Source organism: Arachis ipaensis, chromosome B4, assembly GCF_059453495.1.
Source record: "Arachis ipaensis isolate K30076 ecotype BB chromosome B4, ASM5945349v1, whole genome shotgun sequence".
In the NCBI taxonomy this organism is placed as follows: Eukaryota; Viridiplantae; Streptophyta; class Magnoliopsida; order Fabales; family Fabaceae; genus Arachis; species Arachis ipaensis.
This window is the reverse complement of record NC_142439.1, coordinates 20156914-20176197: the sequence shown is the minus strand read 5'-3', so window position 1 is coordinate 20176197 and position 19284 is coordinate 20156914. Positions and strand designations below refer to the sequence as shown.

The 19284-nt window shown below is 34.7% G+C and overlaps 2 protein-coding genes across 2 annotated transcripts; one reads left to right on the top strand and one right to left on the bottom strand.

Annotated features, from left to right (window-relative positions):
• On the top strand, nt 1-2453 carry LOC107636197 (uncharacterized). Its single transcript, XM_021120928.2, has 3 exons — nt 1-130; nt 595-1614; nt 1714-2453. Exons 1-3 carry the CDS (start codon nt 1-3, stop codon nt 2451-2453), a joined length of 1890 nt encoding a protein of 629 aa, XP_020976587.2.
• A 483-nt stretch (nt 2454-2936) lies between these two features.
• Nucleotides 2937-5243, bottom strand: LOC110262406 (serine/threonine-protein phosphatase 7 long form homolog). The gene is made up of 4 exons (XM_088484457.1): nt 4537-5243; nt 4372-4462; nt 3258-4272; nt 2937-3094 (listed from the first exon to the last, which is right to left on the bottom strand). The coding sequence occupies exons 1-4, from the start codon at nt 5241-5243 to the stop codon at nt 2937-2939; spliced, it is 1971 nt and encodes a 656-aa protein (XP_088340583.1).
• Nucleotides 5244-19284: the final 14041 nt, after the last annotated feature.

The following is a 19284-nucleotide window of genomic DNA, read 5'->3' as shown; positions in this document are numbered from 1 at the left end:
ATGGCCCCAGATGTCACAGAAGTGGCAAATGCACTCGCGAACGAAGTTCCGTTTGAGGAGCCATCCTTCATGCGAGTTTTAGACTTGGAAGCCATGCATGTTCCAGAATTTCCAGAATATATGACTGCAGGTGCGTAAACGTTGTGTTAGTCCTTTTTAAGTTCGACATTGATTCAGTTATGAGTTAGCAAGTTTAGGGGTTTTTTATTTTATTTATTTTTTTACTTTTATTTCCTGGAAGTATTAATTAGAAATTAATAATTAAATTGTCCATAGTGTGGTTGTTACGGATTGAATGAGTTTGTAATAATCATTTGAACTGGTGCCTTCCTTTTGACCGTTAAAATCCCATGAACCGGACTGGAACGGTCCGGTTTAATGGTTTGGCGGTCGAACCTCGTGACCGGTCCGGTTCGTTTGGTATGCTAGTCGAACCGGAAAATGCGGATTTCTTTTTAAACATGCTGCTGTTGTTATTTATTTGTATGGAGTGACATCATACATGTTGTTAGGTTTGGAGTTATAGCATATTGGATTCAGTGAAATTTGAGTAACTTTTACAATCGTTATTGAAATATGTACGTGTTAATAAAGTGTTTGCTGTGCTTGTTGTCACAGCAGAAATTCCTATGGTGGAAGATGGTGAATTTCGCGTAGGTATGGAGTTCAGTTCAAGAGAAGCTGTTATTAAGGCGGTTAAAGACTATAGCATACGACGAAGCGTAGACTACCGGGTGTTTGAGTCTGAGCCGTTGACATTTTATGCCAAGTGTACACAGTATGGGTTAGGGTGTGATTGGCTTATTAGGGTTAGCTTGATCAGCAGGAGGTACTGTTGGGTTATAAGGAGGTATAATGGTAGTCACACATGTACAAGAGCCACCATTTCACAGGATCATTCAAAGCTGGATTCTATCACAATTGCAGAAGCAATAAAGCCACTGGTTGAGGCTGACCCATCCCTGAAGGTAAAATCGGTTATAGCAGAAGTCGAATCGAAGTTCAACTACACCGTCAGTTACCGGAAAGCATGGCTGGCTAAGCAAAAGGCAGTTGAAAAAATATTTGGTGGTTGGGATGCATCGTATGAAGCGTTGCCAATATGGTTTGAGGCCATGTGTCACAAGGAGCCATCAGCTGTTGTCCATTTTGAGACTATGCCTACATATCAAGGCGATGAGTTGGTGGGTGATATTCGGGTATTGCATCGTGTATTTTGGAGTTATTACCCTTGTATTAGGGCATTCAGACATTGTAAGCCAATTGTCCAGGTGGATGGGACTCACTTGTACGGAAAGTATAAGGGTTGTTTGCTTGTGGCAGTTTCACAAGATGGCAACAACAATATCGTCCCAATTGCATTTGCTATTGTGGAGGGAGAGACTTCCGATGCATGGCATTTTTTCCTTAGTAACCTTCGTCAACATGTTGTAACTCGTGATAGTGTGGGTCTAATATCCGACAGGCACGAATCCATAAATGCAGCTGTGGAACGCAGTAACGGAGCGTGGTCACCTCCAAGAGCTTTTCATATGTTTTGCATCAGGCATATAGAGTCAAACTTTTTGAGAAAGTTCAAGGCACCGTACCTCCAAAAATTGGTCGTCAACATCGGTAAGCATTTATGAAATTTAAGCAATTTATTAATAAATTTTCCTTACATAAATCTAATGACCTCCATTCCTTTGCTATGCATATGTTGTGATCTACCAGGATATTCTAGGACGGTGCGGGAGTATGAGGTGCGTTACCAGCGGTTACGGGAACGTGGCGAGGCGTACACAAACTGGTTAAACAGAATTCCTCGCGAGCAGTACGCATTGGCCTTTGATGGTGGGTACCGATGGGGGCACATGACAACAAATCTTATGGAGTGCATCAATTCAGTTTTGAAGGGTGCACGCAATCTCCCTATTACTGCTCTTGTGAAGGCAACATTCTACAGGCTAAATGAGTTATTCACCCGAAAAAGAGCGGAGGCGGAATCAAGGATCAATGCTGGCCATGTCTTCTCTGATATCGTGACCTCGAAGTTGCATGCAAACCAAATTGCATCAGGAAATATTCAGGTTAGTTGCTTTGATCGCCAGAATGAGGTCTTTGAGGTTCGGGAGATGCCAAGTGGACTGGAGTTTGCAGTCGATCTACGTGGCCTACGATGTGACTGTGGTGAGTTCCAGGTGGACAGGATCCCCTGCAGACATGTATTCGCATGTTGTGCCAACCAGCGACTGGATTGGCAACTGTATGTGCATGATGTGTATAAGATGGACCAAGTGCGGCGGGTATACCGAGCAAGGTTTAGGCCACTAGGTAATCCTGCTACATGGCCTGCTTACAACGGACCTCGGTTCATACCAAATCCGTACCTGAGACGGGTAATGAAAGGTCGCCCAAGGATGACGCGCTTTCTTAATGAGATGGACACGCGGATGTTACGTCGTCCTAGGTGATGCACTCTATGTTGGGCTGAAGGACATAGTCGTAGCAGATGCCGACAGACAGATGGTTCGAACACCAACAGAGGTGCCCCGTAGGTTCACAGATTTAAGATGAGATTGTATAATATAACCTGAATGACCAAATTTAATTAACATGATCTACTATATGTAACCTTATACTTTATGACAATCCAGTATTATAACATATCTGTGGCATTAGGGGGATGATGGTTAATACATCAATACATCAATATCTGTATGAGCATATTAAGGTTTTATGAAACATTGTTACATACTCCAGATGATTAATACATTAACAATATCACTACAACATAAGCACAATAAACATAGAATATAATCTGACCATTAGTTCTACTTATTATTACATAATGTCTGTACCCTAAAGGTAATTACTCTAAACAATACAAAGTACACTGAAAACTACATTAAGTCATTAGTACATCATTTCCCACATATACAAATTACCCTAAACAACTACTTTCTCATTGCCCACTTTACATCCTTCACAAAATTTTTGCATTTCTTGGCCGCCTTTTTAAAGACAGAAGGAGTGAAACGATTAGCGCTCCGACGTGGGGGATCGATCCGTAGATTGTAACCTTTACCCTTGTCATCCGGACTGTGTGCCTGACCTGTATACAATGAACGAATAAACAACTAGATGCAGCATGTTACATGTTCATAACCAACATAAAAACAACAAATCAAGAAGAAAATGCCAAAAATAGAGGCCAATTATGCAAACAAGATACATTCAAATATGGAATACATAAAGTAAAATATTTAGAATGATACCATCGTTACGAGATTCTTCGTCCTCATCAAACTCTTCAATATCATCCTCCTCATCATCGCCTTCGTCATCTGGGTCGTCTACTAGATAGGCATCGGTTTTTCCCTCGAGTGTGTTAGGGTCTTCCTCAATAAGTCCCATGTTAAGACGGCTAGGATTTTGACTATTAAGGACACCGCGTCCACCCTCACTCCTACTAGAGTCGACGGATACGAACCCTCCAGAAGCAACGGATGAGGTATGGCCTGGATACCTCGCATCCAATGAATATCTGCCTGGCATGAACTCAGGCTGATGGCTATGTTGTGACTGTGCTGCATCTGCAGCCATGAACCCAAGCAACTGGCTGAAAGAACCTCCTTCACCTGCTTCAAAGTGTGACATACCCCAATACTGTTGCTGCATTGGAAATGATGGGGTGAACTGTGTCTGAGGTAGATACTGTGCGGAGGGCTGAGGTTGTTCTTCTTGAATCGGATTTGGAAGTGATATATGTGGCGCCTGATCATCATTGTCCTCATCCATATCCTGACTACCCTCATCAGTATCCTGATTACCCCCATCCATATCATCATTACCCGCATCCATGTCCTGGTTACCTTCATCATTATCTTCACCCACAAGATTCGACAAGGCTAAGCGGTTTCCATATTTTGTACGGTACCAGTTGATGTAACTATCCAAATGATGCCTTGAAGGCATGGGAAGCTCAGAAAGAACGTAGTGATACCTGTTTGTCCAATGCATCACCCATTTTGAATGAGTCGGTGCCGTGGCCCAGTTAAGATTCTTAGGACCAGTCAGAACCTCTCCATGCGCCTTATCCAAATTTTGCTCTGGATCAGGTATTCCCTGAATGAAACCAAACTGTCGCCTGACCCTATCAGTGGCATGCCACTCGATACATTCAAAGGACACTAATGAAACTGTAGCGCTCCAGACAACCGATTGCATGTAGATTTCAGCAGGAATTATGTTTGGATCCACACAATCCACAGCATAAGCAACCCAGACAAACTGGAAAAATAAGGGATACTCATCATTACAGCCAACAATTCATATAAAAAATAAAATTGCATCATGCTTTTGTAAAAAACTTGTTAAACTAAAACACACCTGCCCTTCCTGAAGTTCATCAAATGCCTTCCTAAAGTGATCTAGCTTCAAATATCTAAATCTTCGGTCGCCACGCTCCCAGTTACGCCACCTAATATGATGTTCTCAATTAGCTCAACTGAAGCTTAAATATCAAGAAATGAGTACATTGTAACATAATATTACCTGTTTGCTAGTGGAAAACTGCGGGGTTCTCTAGGAACCGGAGATAGATATGGCAGTCGGAACCAAGCCCATACGAGCAGAAGTGTTAGTGGACCATCTATTTCCTTACAGTTATAACGAGATGCCCTGCATAACGCCCTGTAAAGGTGCGCTAGGCATGCCGACCCCCAACTATACTTCCCAATATTGACAAAGTCACGTAGCAAGGGTAGAAATTTCCAATGAACACCTGCCCCTGACTTATCCCCAAACAGGATCGTTCCGATCAGCAACATAATGTGGCACCTAACATACCTCTGTATATTTATTTCATCAGTCAATTCTAAATTCTCTTTTAGATTCCTCAGCCACGTCAGTTTTATGCAGCTAGATCTACACTCATCCTTTCGCGGTGCAACCCCAAACTGAAGCAAACACTCGGCCTCCAAGGCATCAAAACTACTAATTGTCATCCCTGTTACTGGAAGACCATCTGTGGGAAGACCAAGAATTAAAGCTACATCCTCCATTGTCACAGCACATTCACCAATGGGAAGGTGAAAAGTATGGGTGTCAGGGTGCCAACGTTCGATTAGAGCGTTTACCAATGCTTTCTGACACTGCACTATCCCAATCTGAGACACATGATAGAACCCGGTCATTCGCAAATGATCCTCCACCCTATCGTTGTACCGATCCGGAGGAATCGGATGGTTACATGTCAACATTCTTGATTTCTACAAAAAAACATAACAACTTACTAGTCAGATAACTAACAATTACTAACTTACCATCACGAATCAATTTACTGAATCCTTATATAACTAATTCTTCTAACTTCTAACATTAATTAATTAATCCTAAAAGTTATTCATAACTACAAATGAAACTCATTACAAACACATGTATTCCTAATCAATATTTTCAACAATATTACTACATCTACAATAAAATCGAATGTTAATTACTCAATCGTTAAACATTTTTTTTCTCAATGTTAAAAAATATTAACTATCAGTATATACCATCATCCATATTCTAACAACGGTAATAATTAAATTGCTAATAATAATTACTAAAATTAAAAAATTTTAAATATTTTCATACAGTAAACTCAAACATGCTTTAATTAAAAAGGATTTAACTAATCATTCAGCATTAACACTTTCTCACAGTAACAATAACATTAACATTAAACTGTTCTCATAACAGTTATACTTAATTTTTTAAAAATAAATTTAAATAACATTGTATTACACTTAATTATAATACAAATTAATATAAAATTAAAAAAACAATAACATTAAATTCCTATTGACTAACCACGGTGTTGCCTCTCTACAACACTCCAAAACACAAAACCTAACAACAATAATAATAAAAAATTGCCTAACCGTGATATATATAAATATTTAATAATCTGTAAATAAATTTTAAATCTAGCAAATAATTAAAAATTATTCATAACAGTTTTATTTATCTTTCACAACTACTTAGATCTAACAACAATCATAATAATTATATTTTAAATTTTAATAATTATTCGCATAAAAAAATTAATAAAATTTAAAAAAATTTAAAAAATACTTACATAATCAGGATCACTGAGATACTGAATAATGTGAAGCTCAGATCGATCAACATCCTTAATTTTATATTTTTTTGGCATTGTTCTTCTTCTTGGCCTCCACCATGCAAAATCAGTAGAGAGAAATGAAGAAGAAGCTGTGCTTTTGAGAGTGAAATGTGAGGGAGTGGTGTATTCGGATGGTGAGAGAGGGTGGGGTTTCCTCTTTTGACAATGCACCGTATATGCAGCAGCTGGGGAAGCGACGCGTGTCTCCTTCTCGACGCACTCGCACCGTGCGATTGCCCAAACGGAAATCGGACCGTGGGTATTCCTCAACGAACTCGGAGGGTCCGAGTTGAAGACAGGCATGAACCAAACGCATGGAACTCGGGGACCGTGCGTATTGTTTTGGAAACTCGGAGGGTTCGAGTTGCTACACCCCAGACACCACATTTCTGTTAAGCACTCCCCACCCCCATATCATATTCATACACCATCTTTGGAGGCATATGTAAATTAAAAAGCGTCAATTCGGTCATTGGAAAATTAAATATTTTAAATTGTTGATTTATGAAAGATACAATATTGTGAATCAAATTGGCCTTGTAAATTTAATAATGAAACATATTGACATATAATTATTTTGCTACATATCTTTTAAGACCAATTTATGGCACTTGATTTTTTTTTTAACAAGAGAATTCAATACAATAAATAGAACAATAAAAGAATATAAAAACAAAAAAATAAAACAAAACAAAAATAAAAAAGATTAATTTATAGTTATTTATAATATTGCTATCAATAATTATAAAGATCAATACTATTTTATTTTTGGTAACTCTCATTGATCTATTAATAATTTTTTTTATTCATGTTTTTTATTTTGAAATTTTTTTCACTTCTTTTCAACTAAATATTTTAAATAACAGCAAAAAGTCTAATCGATTCGATCAATCTAAATTAACGAAAATATATAATTTTTTAGATTTATTTTAACTATTAACCCAAATTTATACTAACCACAAATCTAAAAAATTTTGACAATCAAAATAAAAATAGATATAACATAATAATATTTTTTATAATAAAAATATTATGTATACATAAAATTTAATTATCAAATTATCTATTAACGACAACTCAAACCCCCCCCCCCTCTCCACCCACTAGAAGTTTGGAAACAAATTAATAAGTACATGTACCCATTATTATATTATCTTTGCCCCCGTTGAAATCTATATTAAAAAAACTACTTTATATTATTAAATTTAACATAAAATAATATTTATCTTATTATAAGTATTAAAAAGCCAAGAATAAATAAATAAACAAATTCAACATTAATAAATATTGATAATATATTTTTTAAAACTAAGTAATTAATTACTAAGCTGAAACTTAATTTTCTAAACATAAGTAAAATTATTAGTTTTTTTTTTCAAATTTGATTAAGATATTAAAGAATGTTATCTATATATCTATTAATTAATATTATTTAAATTGATAATATATTAAAATTAAATTTAAAAATATATATAAAATATAATATTTAACTATTTTAAAATAAAGAGAAGAAACTATTTTAATTAATTTTTTATTATTTTAAATTAATATACTGTTAGCTTTTATATAGATCTAGTTTTCTTTTTTGGGTACTTATATATATGATTTTAGTTTCAAAATATAAATATATCAATATTTAGTAAAATTTATTTTAGTATATTTTTGTTTCCATAATTAAAATTTTTTGGGTCTCTCATTATGTATTTGTGTATAAATATATGTGTTGTTTAACTCATTTTTAATGTGTATTTTATATTTTAATATATATTCTACATAAATGATTAATTTTTATGTACATATGGCATGATTATTGTTATAATTATATTTTGTTATTGTAAAACATGATTAATCTTCAAAATATCTAATTCACAAATTAAAACACTAAAATTTTAATTTAAATAATAACATATAATTTAAAATTCTATTTTTTAGGTTTCATATTTTAAAAAAAAAATTAAGTAATTTTTTTTATAAATACAATCAAAATGTATTTCCTTTTTTATATCACTAAATAATTACTTAAAAATTCACTTTCATACAACTAAAAGCCAACTCTCGCTGATATTCATAATTGAGAAAGTCAAACGAAACTGACTGACATGATTGTAATGGTGTCTAGTACGGTGTCATGCTGGAAAGAGGCTAAAGTTTACAGGACAAAAAGGTCCTTAGTGGCAACAAACGATGTCGTTTCTCAGATTTTAAATTTTTATTAAAAATCCTTCCAAAAGATAGATATTACCATAAATTGTTCTAACCCCTTCACAAAAATCAGAGTTTTCTTCCCTCCAAAATGTAATTGAAGCATCATCGAAAAAAGTGGAGTAGGAGAAATGAAGATGATTTGCTGAAGTAGCTCAGTCATCAAGCAAAGTAAGCAAATTTCTAACATTTTTTTTATTTCTTCTCGTTAAGGTTCCATATAGTGTAGGATGCGATGAATGCAAATTCCATGAACCATGGTTGCTTTGAGTTTGAGTTTTGTTAAGAAAAGTTATTGTGTCCTCATCAGTTTAAAAGTTTCTAGAATTTTAAAGCTTTTGATTTGATTTTATTTTTGTTAAAAAATTTCAGATGGCTGAAAGATTTGTGATTCATATCTTTGACTTTGACCACCAGCTTTGAATTCTTTAATACATCTCTATCTCTCTCTCTTATTTTGGGTAATAAAACTAAAATATTCATTTTTCTAACATATTATATACACATTCGTAATTTTTTCCATAATAATATTACCGAATTATAAGTGTGTATAATGATTTTATTTTTGTTAAAAAATTTCAGATGGCTGAAAGATTTGTGATTCATATCTTTGACTTTGACCACCAGCTTTGAATTCTTTAATACATCTCTATCTCTCTCTCTTATTTTGGTTATTTTGGGTAATAAAACTAAAATATTCATTTTTCTAACATATTATACACACATTCGTAATTTTTTCCGTAATAATATTACCGAATTATAAGTGTTTTTAAATAAATTGTATGTCTATATTTAATCGTTATTCTAAAATAAAAAAATTATTGATATCTAATATTCTTGTAATAAATGTTAAAAATTTTATCAAATTAAAAAAAAAAGAAAGAGATATATAGTGTTATCAATAACATCAACCATTCTATACGAAATTACTCATAATCCTGTGGTATGTTGTAAAATACTCACAGGGCCAAAAGACCGAACGAAATGAATGTAGAGACAAAATTCCAAGTGAGTCTAATAAAACCAGGGCAAAAAACTCTTCTGGCCTAAGGAGTCATTTAATGACAGACGTCTAAGGATGGGTGATGGAGTCAACTACCATAGTTCGAGGTTATCCAGCATTCAATCAAGGTTTTAGCAGGTTAGATCACCAAGTGTTGTTCGATGATCGACCGAGTTTTTCCACCATCATTGACCAGTGGTAGATCAGTTGTCTGTGTTGGCCGAGGCCAATTAGTAGTAGGTCGACATAGGCTAACCGTAGGGAAATAGGTCAGGTAGTTTGCCAGTGTATTGGTAGGCGGTCGAGGTAGGTCAATAAGTGATTGGTCAAGGAGCAGCCAATCAATTGAAGTAGGTAGTCAGTCGGCAGGCAGTTGGTCGAATAGGTCAACGGGTGGTCATCGGTCCACATGCATGGTCGGTAGGTAGGCGAACGGCAACTAATTCGATATCGGAAGAATGGTGGCAGATCAATCAAGGTTAGGAGGTGGTCAATCGATTGTTAGTGGGCATTGATCATTGAATGATCTTTGGCGGGTCGGGCTTGCTTGGTCAGCTGACGTCGTTGGCAAGTGGATAAGATAGGTTGTTAGGCTGTCGCTTAGTCAACATCGAAATTGATTTGGGTCTTTCAGTGGATAGTCAGTCAATCAGGGCCAACGTATATCAAAGATGGTTAGTTGGTAAGTTAACGGTCAGTCTGTTGGTGAAATTCTGTCGATAGGTGGTCATTCGCCACTATTGTTATATTTTTCTACAAGACTACTGTTTTTATTTTCTTTTCATATCTTTTTTCAAAATCCTTTTTAAAATATTTCTTTTTATATTAATATATAAATGACAAATTATTTGTTTTTTTTTTTGAAAATATAAAATAAGAAAAAAATATATCGAGGGAGTCGTAGAAGGAGATAGAGAACAAAAATGGAAAAAAGAAAGAATTATTTAATTTTGGAGAAAAATATTTCATTTTAATTACAATGAGAAAATTTTATTTGATACATTTTAGTTGTCAAATTATTAATTATTAATAATTAATAATAATACATAGAGTAAATAACCATTTTCGACCACGAAAAATTTGAATGTTGACAAAACTCACTACGAAAAAATTAAATAAAGTTATACCCATAAAAGACGAGTTCCATCTAATAGAAATACCCAATCGTTACATTTAGAGTTTACTCAGTTAAAATTTTTCTAAAATACCCAAATCACCATTTTATCATCTTCTTCCTCCCAACTCTTCTTCTCTTTACCACTCTAAAGAGAAAAAAAAAATAAAACACAGACATGTATTCCAAATGCAACTTCTTAAGAATTTTCAAATTCAATCTTTTATTTTTAACAATACTTAGTAACAATTTTTTTTCAAGATTAATAACAACAAAGATATCAAAGATTTGGATAATCGTTTTCCTTTTCTTAGAAAAAACAAGAATGTGATTTTAGAGAGGGATAAATATAAGTAACTCTAATACTGCACTTGAAGAAATGGTAGGTGCAGCCTCAACCGCCAGCCACCGTTGCCTAGCCTTCGCACTTACATTCTCCCTCTCCTTCCTCTCCTTCACCTTCCTCTTCGTTGTTTCCACCTTCGCTCTTTACCACTGCTCCCACACCTCCTTAGTAGAATCGAAGGTTAAAGTGAATAAAGAAAAATTAATATTTTTTTGTGACAAAATGACATTATAAAATGCAACAATATTCAAAAAAAGAATAATAAAATTCAAAAATCTGACTAATAAAAAAACCATTAATTAAAAGGAAAAAAATGAAATTACGAGAAACTAGAAAATCATATGATTGCAAGTTTTTTCCTGACTTGAAGAGAAGTAAGGTTAAGGAAGCAGTTATTAGGATTAAGAGGATTGTCAACGTGTCCAAAAATGGTAAAGGCTTTGATGTAGTTTGCCTTCAGCAGTCTTATGTTTTACATGTGCCTGGGTCGGGCTTTGAGAGATTCTCCTGTGATGGTGATGAAAGAAAAGAAGAAGAGAAGAGGAAGGAAAAAAAAGGACACTGTGCAACGAAGGAAAGAGCATGGTGAAAGGTTTGAGTTTTTGGAAGAGAGCGAAGGACATGAAGGGTGAATTGTTCATAGGTTGGAAGAAGAAGAACTTTTTGATTTCTTAGCAAAGAATTGGGTAAGAGTAGTGAAAAAAGTTGAAAAGTTGGGAAGAAAGAGATAATAAAAGAGGTAATTTGGGTATTTTAAAATTTTTTTAACGGAGTAAACTCTAAATTTAATAATTAGGTATTTTTATCGGAACAAAATCTATTTTTATGGATATAACTTTAGTTTCATTTTTTGTGGTTAATTTTATCAGCTTTTAAATCTTTTATGGTCGAAAATGATTATTTATTCTAATACATAAGAAAGATATAGTGGGTGGAAGGAAAAAGAGAGATACGGAAGAGGAGACGGGGAAGGTGAGAATTTAATTTTGGAGGTAAGAATTTATTTTAGTTATAATGAATGTTATGTGACATATTTGATTGTAAAATTAGTGTTGAGTCAGGATTTGATTTGGTACCTTATGATGGCAAACATAATTAACTATTTTCTATTAAAACTAGCCATTATGATGAACAATGTAGGAATCAATCAAGCATAACTAAACAAAAGAAGCTTAAATTATGCAATATAAACTTATTAATGAGAATATCATTAAAGATGATATCAAGCCATGTTTAAAAAGATTCTACTCAATCAAGACCGCAAGTAATGCTCTCCAAAATCATATCACAGTCACAAGGAGCTGCTGCATTCGATGGATGAACAAAGAAGGAAAATTTTCCTCTTTAATGTCAATGGAATCAACTCATAAATGGTGCAACGGCTAGTTTATGAATTAGGAATGATTTCAACATTAAAGAAAGCAATCAAGTTCTATAAAAGAAGATTTCATCCAAGGAAGAGGCAACCATTTTCGTCATATTGCAGGTCACACAAACAACCTTTTATTTTCTTGTTAATTGAGTGTATTCTTATTTTTCTTTTATCTAGATTCAAGCTTACTTTGAGAGATACAAAAGATAAAGAGAGTAGTGCATATAAAAGTCATTTTAACCGTTGTTTTAGTGTTTGATTTCGAAAGTGTGCTGGGTTAGAATACACTTTGTTCTCCTTAACTAGGTTCGGCTAGCACCTAGGTGATTTACTAAGCTTGGAATAACTTAAGTGGTTTACAAGAGTGTGAGTCTCTTGGAATTGGTGTTTGTAATCAATCTTGATTATAGTAAAAATTCTATCATTGTTGTGGTGGAGACTGAACGTAGGACATATTGAATTAAGTGGTCGAACCAGGATATATCGTGGTCTCACTCTTCTTTCTCTTTCTCTGTCATTTCAATTATGCTCTGCTATGATGAGACAAAATTAAAAATAATCTCTTAAAACCAGAATTCTGCATAACTTGTTTATTCAAGTCCAAAAAATAGTTCCTTGATTCAACCTCCTCTTCTCAATTCACCTGGAAACGTTCGATTAGTAATATATATTTTGATTTCAAATATATTTCAATTTCAATATTTAATTCTAATTTTAATTTAATTTCAATTATAATTAAATAATGTCATGTATATTTTGGCTGATAAATTAATAATTAGTCATTAGTAATAATATATAAGAGAGATAAAGTGAGTGAAAAAAGAAAAAAATAAAACAAAAAAAAAAAGAGAGAGGGAAGGAGAGAATTTCTAAGTTTTGGAGGGAAACAAATTTATTTCAATTGCAATGGGAGAGTGGTATGTGACACATTTTGATTCTAAAATTAGTAATATATAATAAATATATTTCAATCTCAATTTTAATATTTCAATTAATTAAAAAATATCATATTGTACACTTGGGTTGTCAAATTAATAATTGAACATTAGTAATAATTAGGGGTATCAAAACAGGTCGAATTCGCCAAAAAGGATGAATCGGGCTAGAATTTGAAATCACCAAATAAAAAATCTGCCAAACCACAGATTTTGGCAGAAGCAGGGCGGGGCAGGGCGCCGGGCCAAAAGTTATTTTATTTTATTTTATTTATTAAATAAAAGAGTAATTAGTATTACAAAAATTAATAATTATATAAATTTTAAATATATTTTTTTTTATTTTTTTTAGTTATTAACTTTATTTATTTTATTTTACACTTTTATATATATGCTCAAATAATGTGACTTATTTCTTAAAATAAAAATGATTTTATTGACGGATATTATTTTGAGTAATTCTGTTGAAGTTAAAATTTTAGAAAAATAATGAAAAATTGTATTGTAATTTGATTGTTTTTTATTTGTATTTAATTTTTTAATTATTATTTTTAGTAATTTTAATTAATTTATTAACTTTTTTAAAAAGAGTTAAGCTGGCTAACCCGTCAGTTTGTTAACCCATTATAAAGTGAGACGGGCTAGCATTTTGAGCCTGCTTTGCTTGGTGGGGCGGGGCGGGGTGGGCCTTGGAGGGATGAGGTAGGCTACCCACTAGGGATGGTAGACAGAGAAGTCTACCCCCACCAAAAGCCTGCCATCTAACGGATGGACCGTCCTGTCCTGCCCCGCATAGTGAGGCGGCCCTGAAATCTTTCCTCGCCCCGGCTAACGGTAGTTTAGCGGGTTGACGGGTCAAGTCCGTCAAATCTCTCTTTCTATTTTTTCTTAAACCATTAAGTATTAAATAATATATATAATTTCACAACCATTTCAATAAATTTATAATTTCTAAAGACATAAAAAAATTATAATTTCTAAATTCACAAACATTAAAGTCTTTATAATTATAAATATGTAATAAACATAATCATAAACCAAGTCTTTTGAAACAAAATAGTAAAAGTAACGTTGTCCAAAGTAAAACAAACATGGTCCAAAATATATAATTAAACATCTTCAAGTTTATTATCAATCAAACATAAAGCATAATCCAAAATATAACTTAGGATATCGTCAATGATCATCTATTTATCTTTATCTTTTTATAGATCAATAACATCACTAGAACCAACTCTTGAAGAATAACCTTTTTCTCTTGCAATATCTTCCTCATCTAAATCTTACTCTGGAAAAAAGTAAATAAATGTATCAGAAAGATAATACATGATAATGAACAAAATCATTCAAGTAAGTATGTTATAAATATTATTATACCATAATCAGCATATCTACATATCCAATTTTGAGTGCAAATCATAGATTTAACATTATCTGGCAATAAACGACTTCTATACTTGTTTAAAATATGAGAACCAATGCTAAATGCATATTCTAAAGCCACAGACCCACAGTGGTAATAGAAATGCTCAACAAATCTCGTACCATTAGTGATAGTGTTGGAAAGTGATTATGGTTGTCTTTCCACCATTGCAAAACATCTATGATTGCATCTATTAGAGTATAATTAGGATTAATTAGCATCAATTATAATTATTTAGCATATTTGTATATTTATTATAGGATATTATGCTTTTATTGCTTTGATTCTTCTAGCATCTATATATAGTCTTGTATATTGTATCATTCTTTAACTTATTGAATAATAGACAACCCTTTCTTCAGATTACTCTCTTATTTCTAACATAATATCAGAGGCATGGTATTCTCCATGAAGATGGTAGGTTATTTTTCTTCCAGTGAAATTACCATATTTTTCACATTTTTTCTCCATGCCATTTTTCCTTACCTTTTGTCACTGTTATGATACTTTTTCACCTCACCGATTAGCCTATCCTCTCCATCATGTATCTTTCTGACTCTAATGAATCAAACACCACTGCCATTCGTTGCTTACCTATTCACATGGAGAAATCATATATTTTTCGTCACCTTCCGACAGTTCGTCATCCTTTGACATTTTACCATCTCTTTGTAGTTTGCCACATTTTCGGTAGTTTTCAGGTAGTTCACCATCTTTCTGACAGTTCATCATGGTTTCGGAAGTTTTTTAGCAGTTTGCCACTCTTGTGGCAGCTTCGTCTGTACTTTTCTTGCGGCAATTTCCTTTGCGCTTTTCTTGTGGCAGTTTGTCTACACTTTTCTTGCGACACTTTTGTCTGCACCTTCCTTGTGAAAGTTCTATTTGTGTTCCCTTGTGGCAGTTCCTTCTACGCTTTCTTGTAGCAGTTCTGTCTGTGCTCCCTTCCGACAGTTCTACCTGCGCTTTCTTTCGGCAGTTCCATCTATGCTTCCTTCCGGCAGTTTATGTAGTTTTTTTTTTCCTTTGTTTCATTGTTTTAAATAAGTCATGGTATCAAGATCATAGGTTTTTTTTATAGAAATTAGTTCATAGCCCATTTGTTTTTTTTCCTTCCAGCAGTATTTTAGCCCTTGATTTTCAATCCTTTCCTAATGCCTTGGTTCGTCACCACCACTATTACCATCTTCGTCTCTTCGTCACGAGTTCAACGAGTCGAGAATCGTCACCAATAACCACCAAATGCGACCTCATGCGCCGCATGAAGCTCACTGTTCGCTTCAGATTTTTCCTTCCTCTAGATGCCTTCAGCACCGTTGGATCCACGCCCAGGATCAACGGCCCCATAACGTCGCACGTGTCACACAATGGCACGCCAGACAGACCCATTTTCAACCCGTATCCCACCCGACCCGACTCCTAACTTGCGTGCCACATCCTCGCCGCGTCAACATTGACATGTTTCCTTCCTCCAATCTGGCGTCGCCACGTGTCCTCTTCTGCTGACGTGGCTGCTGACATGACTGCTAACGTGGCCACCAATTCTGCCCTTTGTTATCTCAATTTTTGCCCCGATTTTGCAGTTTCTTCTCTCTTTTGTCTTTGTCTTTGCTATTATAAAAAAATTAGATGTTTTTTACCCTACACAAAGGAAGGAAAAATTTTGCCAAAATTGTCATTGTTTTGGTCATCTATTCCCAGACTGCCCCTCTATTGAATGTCGAAAATACAAGCAAAAAGGACACATTGGCTTCAATTGCCCAATATTATTTTGCCATTATTGCAAGCTCTTAGGACATTTAATACTACCTGTCCTACTCACCTACCACATCCTGATCAAATCAAGTATCATTGACCTCCCAACTTCTCCAAGAATGTGCCTGCTTCTTCTGCTACTTTTGCTACTACTGAATCTACCAGCTATGTTTCTCTCAACCTGTCTCCTGTCTCACTATCTGATATTGCGTCTCTTCTTAAGCATCTTCTCTTCTTTTTTGGTAATACTTCTACTTTTTTTTCCACTCCTTCAGACAATTCTAAATGTTATTTTGATTCCAGTTGCTTTCATCACATGTCTCCTTTGTGACATGTTTTCTTGTCTTTGTCTACCACTACAAATGCACCTTCAACACTGCTGATGGTTACCTCTTGTATGCGACACATAAGGGTTTTATTTCACAGTCAAATCTTAATCTCCCGGATACTTATTTTATTCTAAAATTAAACTTTAATCTTATTTCTGTTGGTCAACTTGTTGATATCGGTTTTGATATCAATTTTTTCATTTCTGGTTGTCGTGTGCAGGATCATCGGACGGGACAAATCATCGAGACTAGACGTAAGGCCGGAAGGTTATTTGAGCTGGAGAATCTTCATACTCTTCCTACGTCAAATCTCTATGCTATTTCTTTTTCATCTACCATTCACTTGTGGCATCACCGTCTTGCATATAGCTCCTTAGGAAAATTGTGTCTTCTTGTGTCTAAGGGTGATTTAGGTTAGGTTAATAATGAGTCTTATTTGTCAAACTTCAAAACAACCAGCTTTATCTTTTCAAAATAATTCATCTCTTGCTTGCTCTCCTTTTGATCTTATTGACTCTAATGTTTGGGGCCCCGCTCCCACCCTTCTATGGGAGGGGCTCGATACTTTGTAGTTTTCATTAATGATTCTTCACGCTTTACTTGGGTTTATTTGATAACTAATCACCATGTGCTGCCTCAGATTTATATTAACTTATCCACTATGATTAAAACTCAGTTTTCCAAGGTCATTAAAGTTTTTCGATGCGATAAGGCTATGGATTACCATGACTCCAAACTTTTAAATTTTCTTATTGAATTGTCTGAGTTTTCTTGTCCTAGTACATGTCAACAAAATGGAGGAGCTAAACGCAAACACCGTCACATTCTTGACTCTGTTCGCGCAATGCTTATTTCTTCTTCGTGTCCTAAGCATACTTGGGGTGAAGCTCTTCTCATTACTTTACATGTTATCAATAGACTTCCTTCTTCTGTCCTTAGTAACATTTCTCTCTTTGAGCATCTTTATCATACCTCTCTAGATTACAGTTCTCTTTGAGTCTTTGGTTGTGTTTGCTTTGTTCTTCTTCAGCCTCATGAACATAGTAAACTTGAACCTCGGGCTCACAAGTGTTGTTTTCTTGGTTAAGGCACTGAACACAAGAGTTATCATTGTTGGGATCTTCTCTCTATACGTATTTGTATATCTCGTCATGTTGTATTCTAGGAGCATCACATGTTTTTTAGGTTCTCCTTATTTGAGTCCATTCTTCCTACTCAGTCACCATTTTTTTACTAACCCCATTGTTGATCTTTTTCTAATGATGATTCTACAAGTTCTATCTCAAGTCAATCTCTCGAGCCTCCTACTCTTCCACCTTCTCCATCTCCCGAAGATTCCAGACCAAACGATGCTCCTGCTCCTACTGTCATGCCTCTTCTTTCCAATCATTCTTCTAGGGTATGAAATCCACCTCCTCATCCTCTTGATTATTAATGTTTTTTTACTATTTTTCATCACCATGAACCTAAGTCATTTCGAGAAGTCTCCACAAATCCAAATTGGCATCAAACAATGCAGAAAAAAATCCAGGCACTTGAAAAATTACACACTTGAAACTTGGTTGATCCTCCTTCTGATCACAAAGTTGTTGATAGTAGATGGGTATACAAGATCAAGATTCGCACTGATGGTTCTATTGATCGTTATAAGGCACGATTGGTTGCTCAAGGATGAATGCAAGAGTATGGTATTAATTATGAAGAGACTTTTGCTCGTGTTGCTCATCTCACATCTATTTGCACTCTCCTTGCGATTGATGAGGTCAGAAAATGGTCTTTCGATCAGATGGATGTAAAAAATGCATTTCTTAATGAGGATTTGAAAATGAAAGTCTATATGAAACCACCTTCGGATATCCTTATCCTTTTAGTAAAGTTTGTCTCCTTCGTAAGGCACTTTACGGTCTTAAGCAAGCTACTCATCAATGGTTTGACAAGTTCAACACCACTATATGCAATCTCGGTTTCACTGACAGCACTCATGAGAATGCTCTCTTTATTCGTAAAAGTGAATGTGAGATTGTTCTTCTACTTTTGTATGTTGATGACATGATCATTACTAGAGACGATATTGATGGTATCTTCGATCTTAAAGCATCCCTTCTCCACACTTTTGAGATGAAAGATCTTAGTTCTCTCAGTTATTTTCTTGACCTTGAAGTCATTTTCTCAAATGACGGCATCTATCTCTCTCAAGCTAAGTATGTTTCTGATTTTCTTGCTCGAGTCAATGTTACAGATAGTCGCACTGAGTCTACTCCTCTTGAGCCTAATGTTCGGTTTACTCCTATGGATGGCACTATTTTGGATAATCCTAGTCTTTATCGACAGTTAGTTGGAGGTCTTGTCTAATTGACTGTTACACGACTAGACATTGTCTATCCAGTTCATGTTCTTAGTCAGTTCTTGTCAGCTCCTCGTACTACTCACTATGCTGTAGTTCTTTGCATTCTTCGCTACATCAAAGGTACTCTATTTCATGGTCTTCACTTTTTTTCCCACTCATCTTTAACCATTCAAGCGTACTTAGATGTTGATTGGACTGATGATCCCACTGATCTTCGTTCTATTACTGGTTATTGGTTTTTTCTTGGTGAATCTCTTATTTTCTGGCGAGCCAAGAACCAAACGTTCACTGCTCAATCAAGTACTGAAGC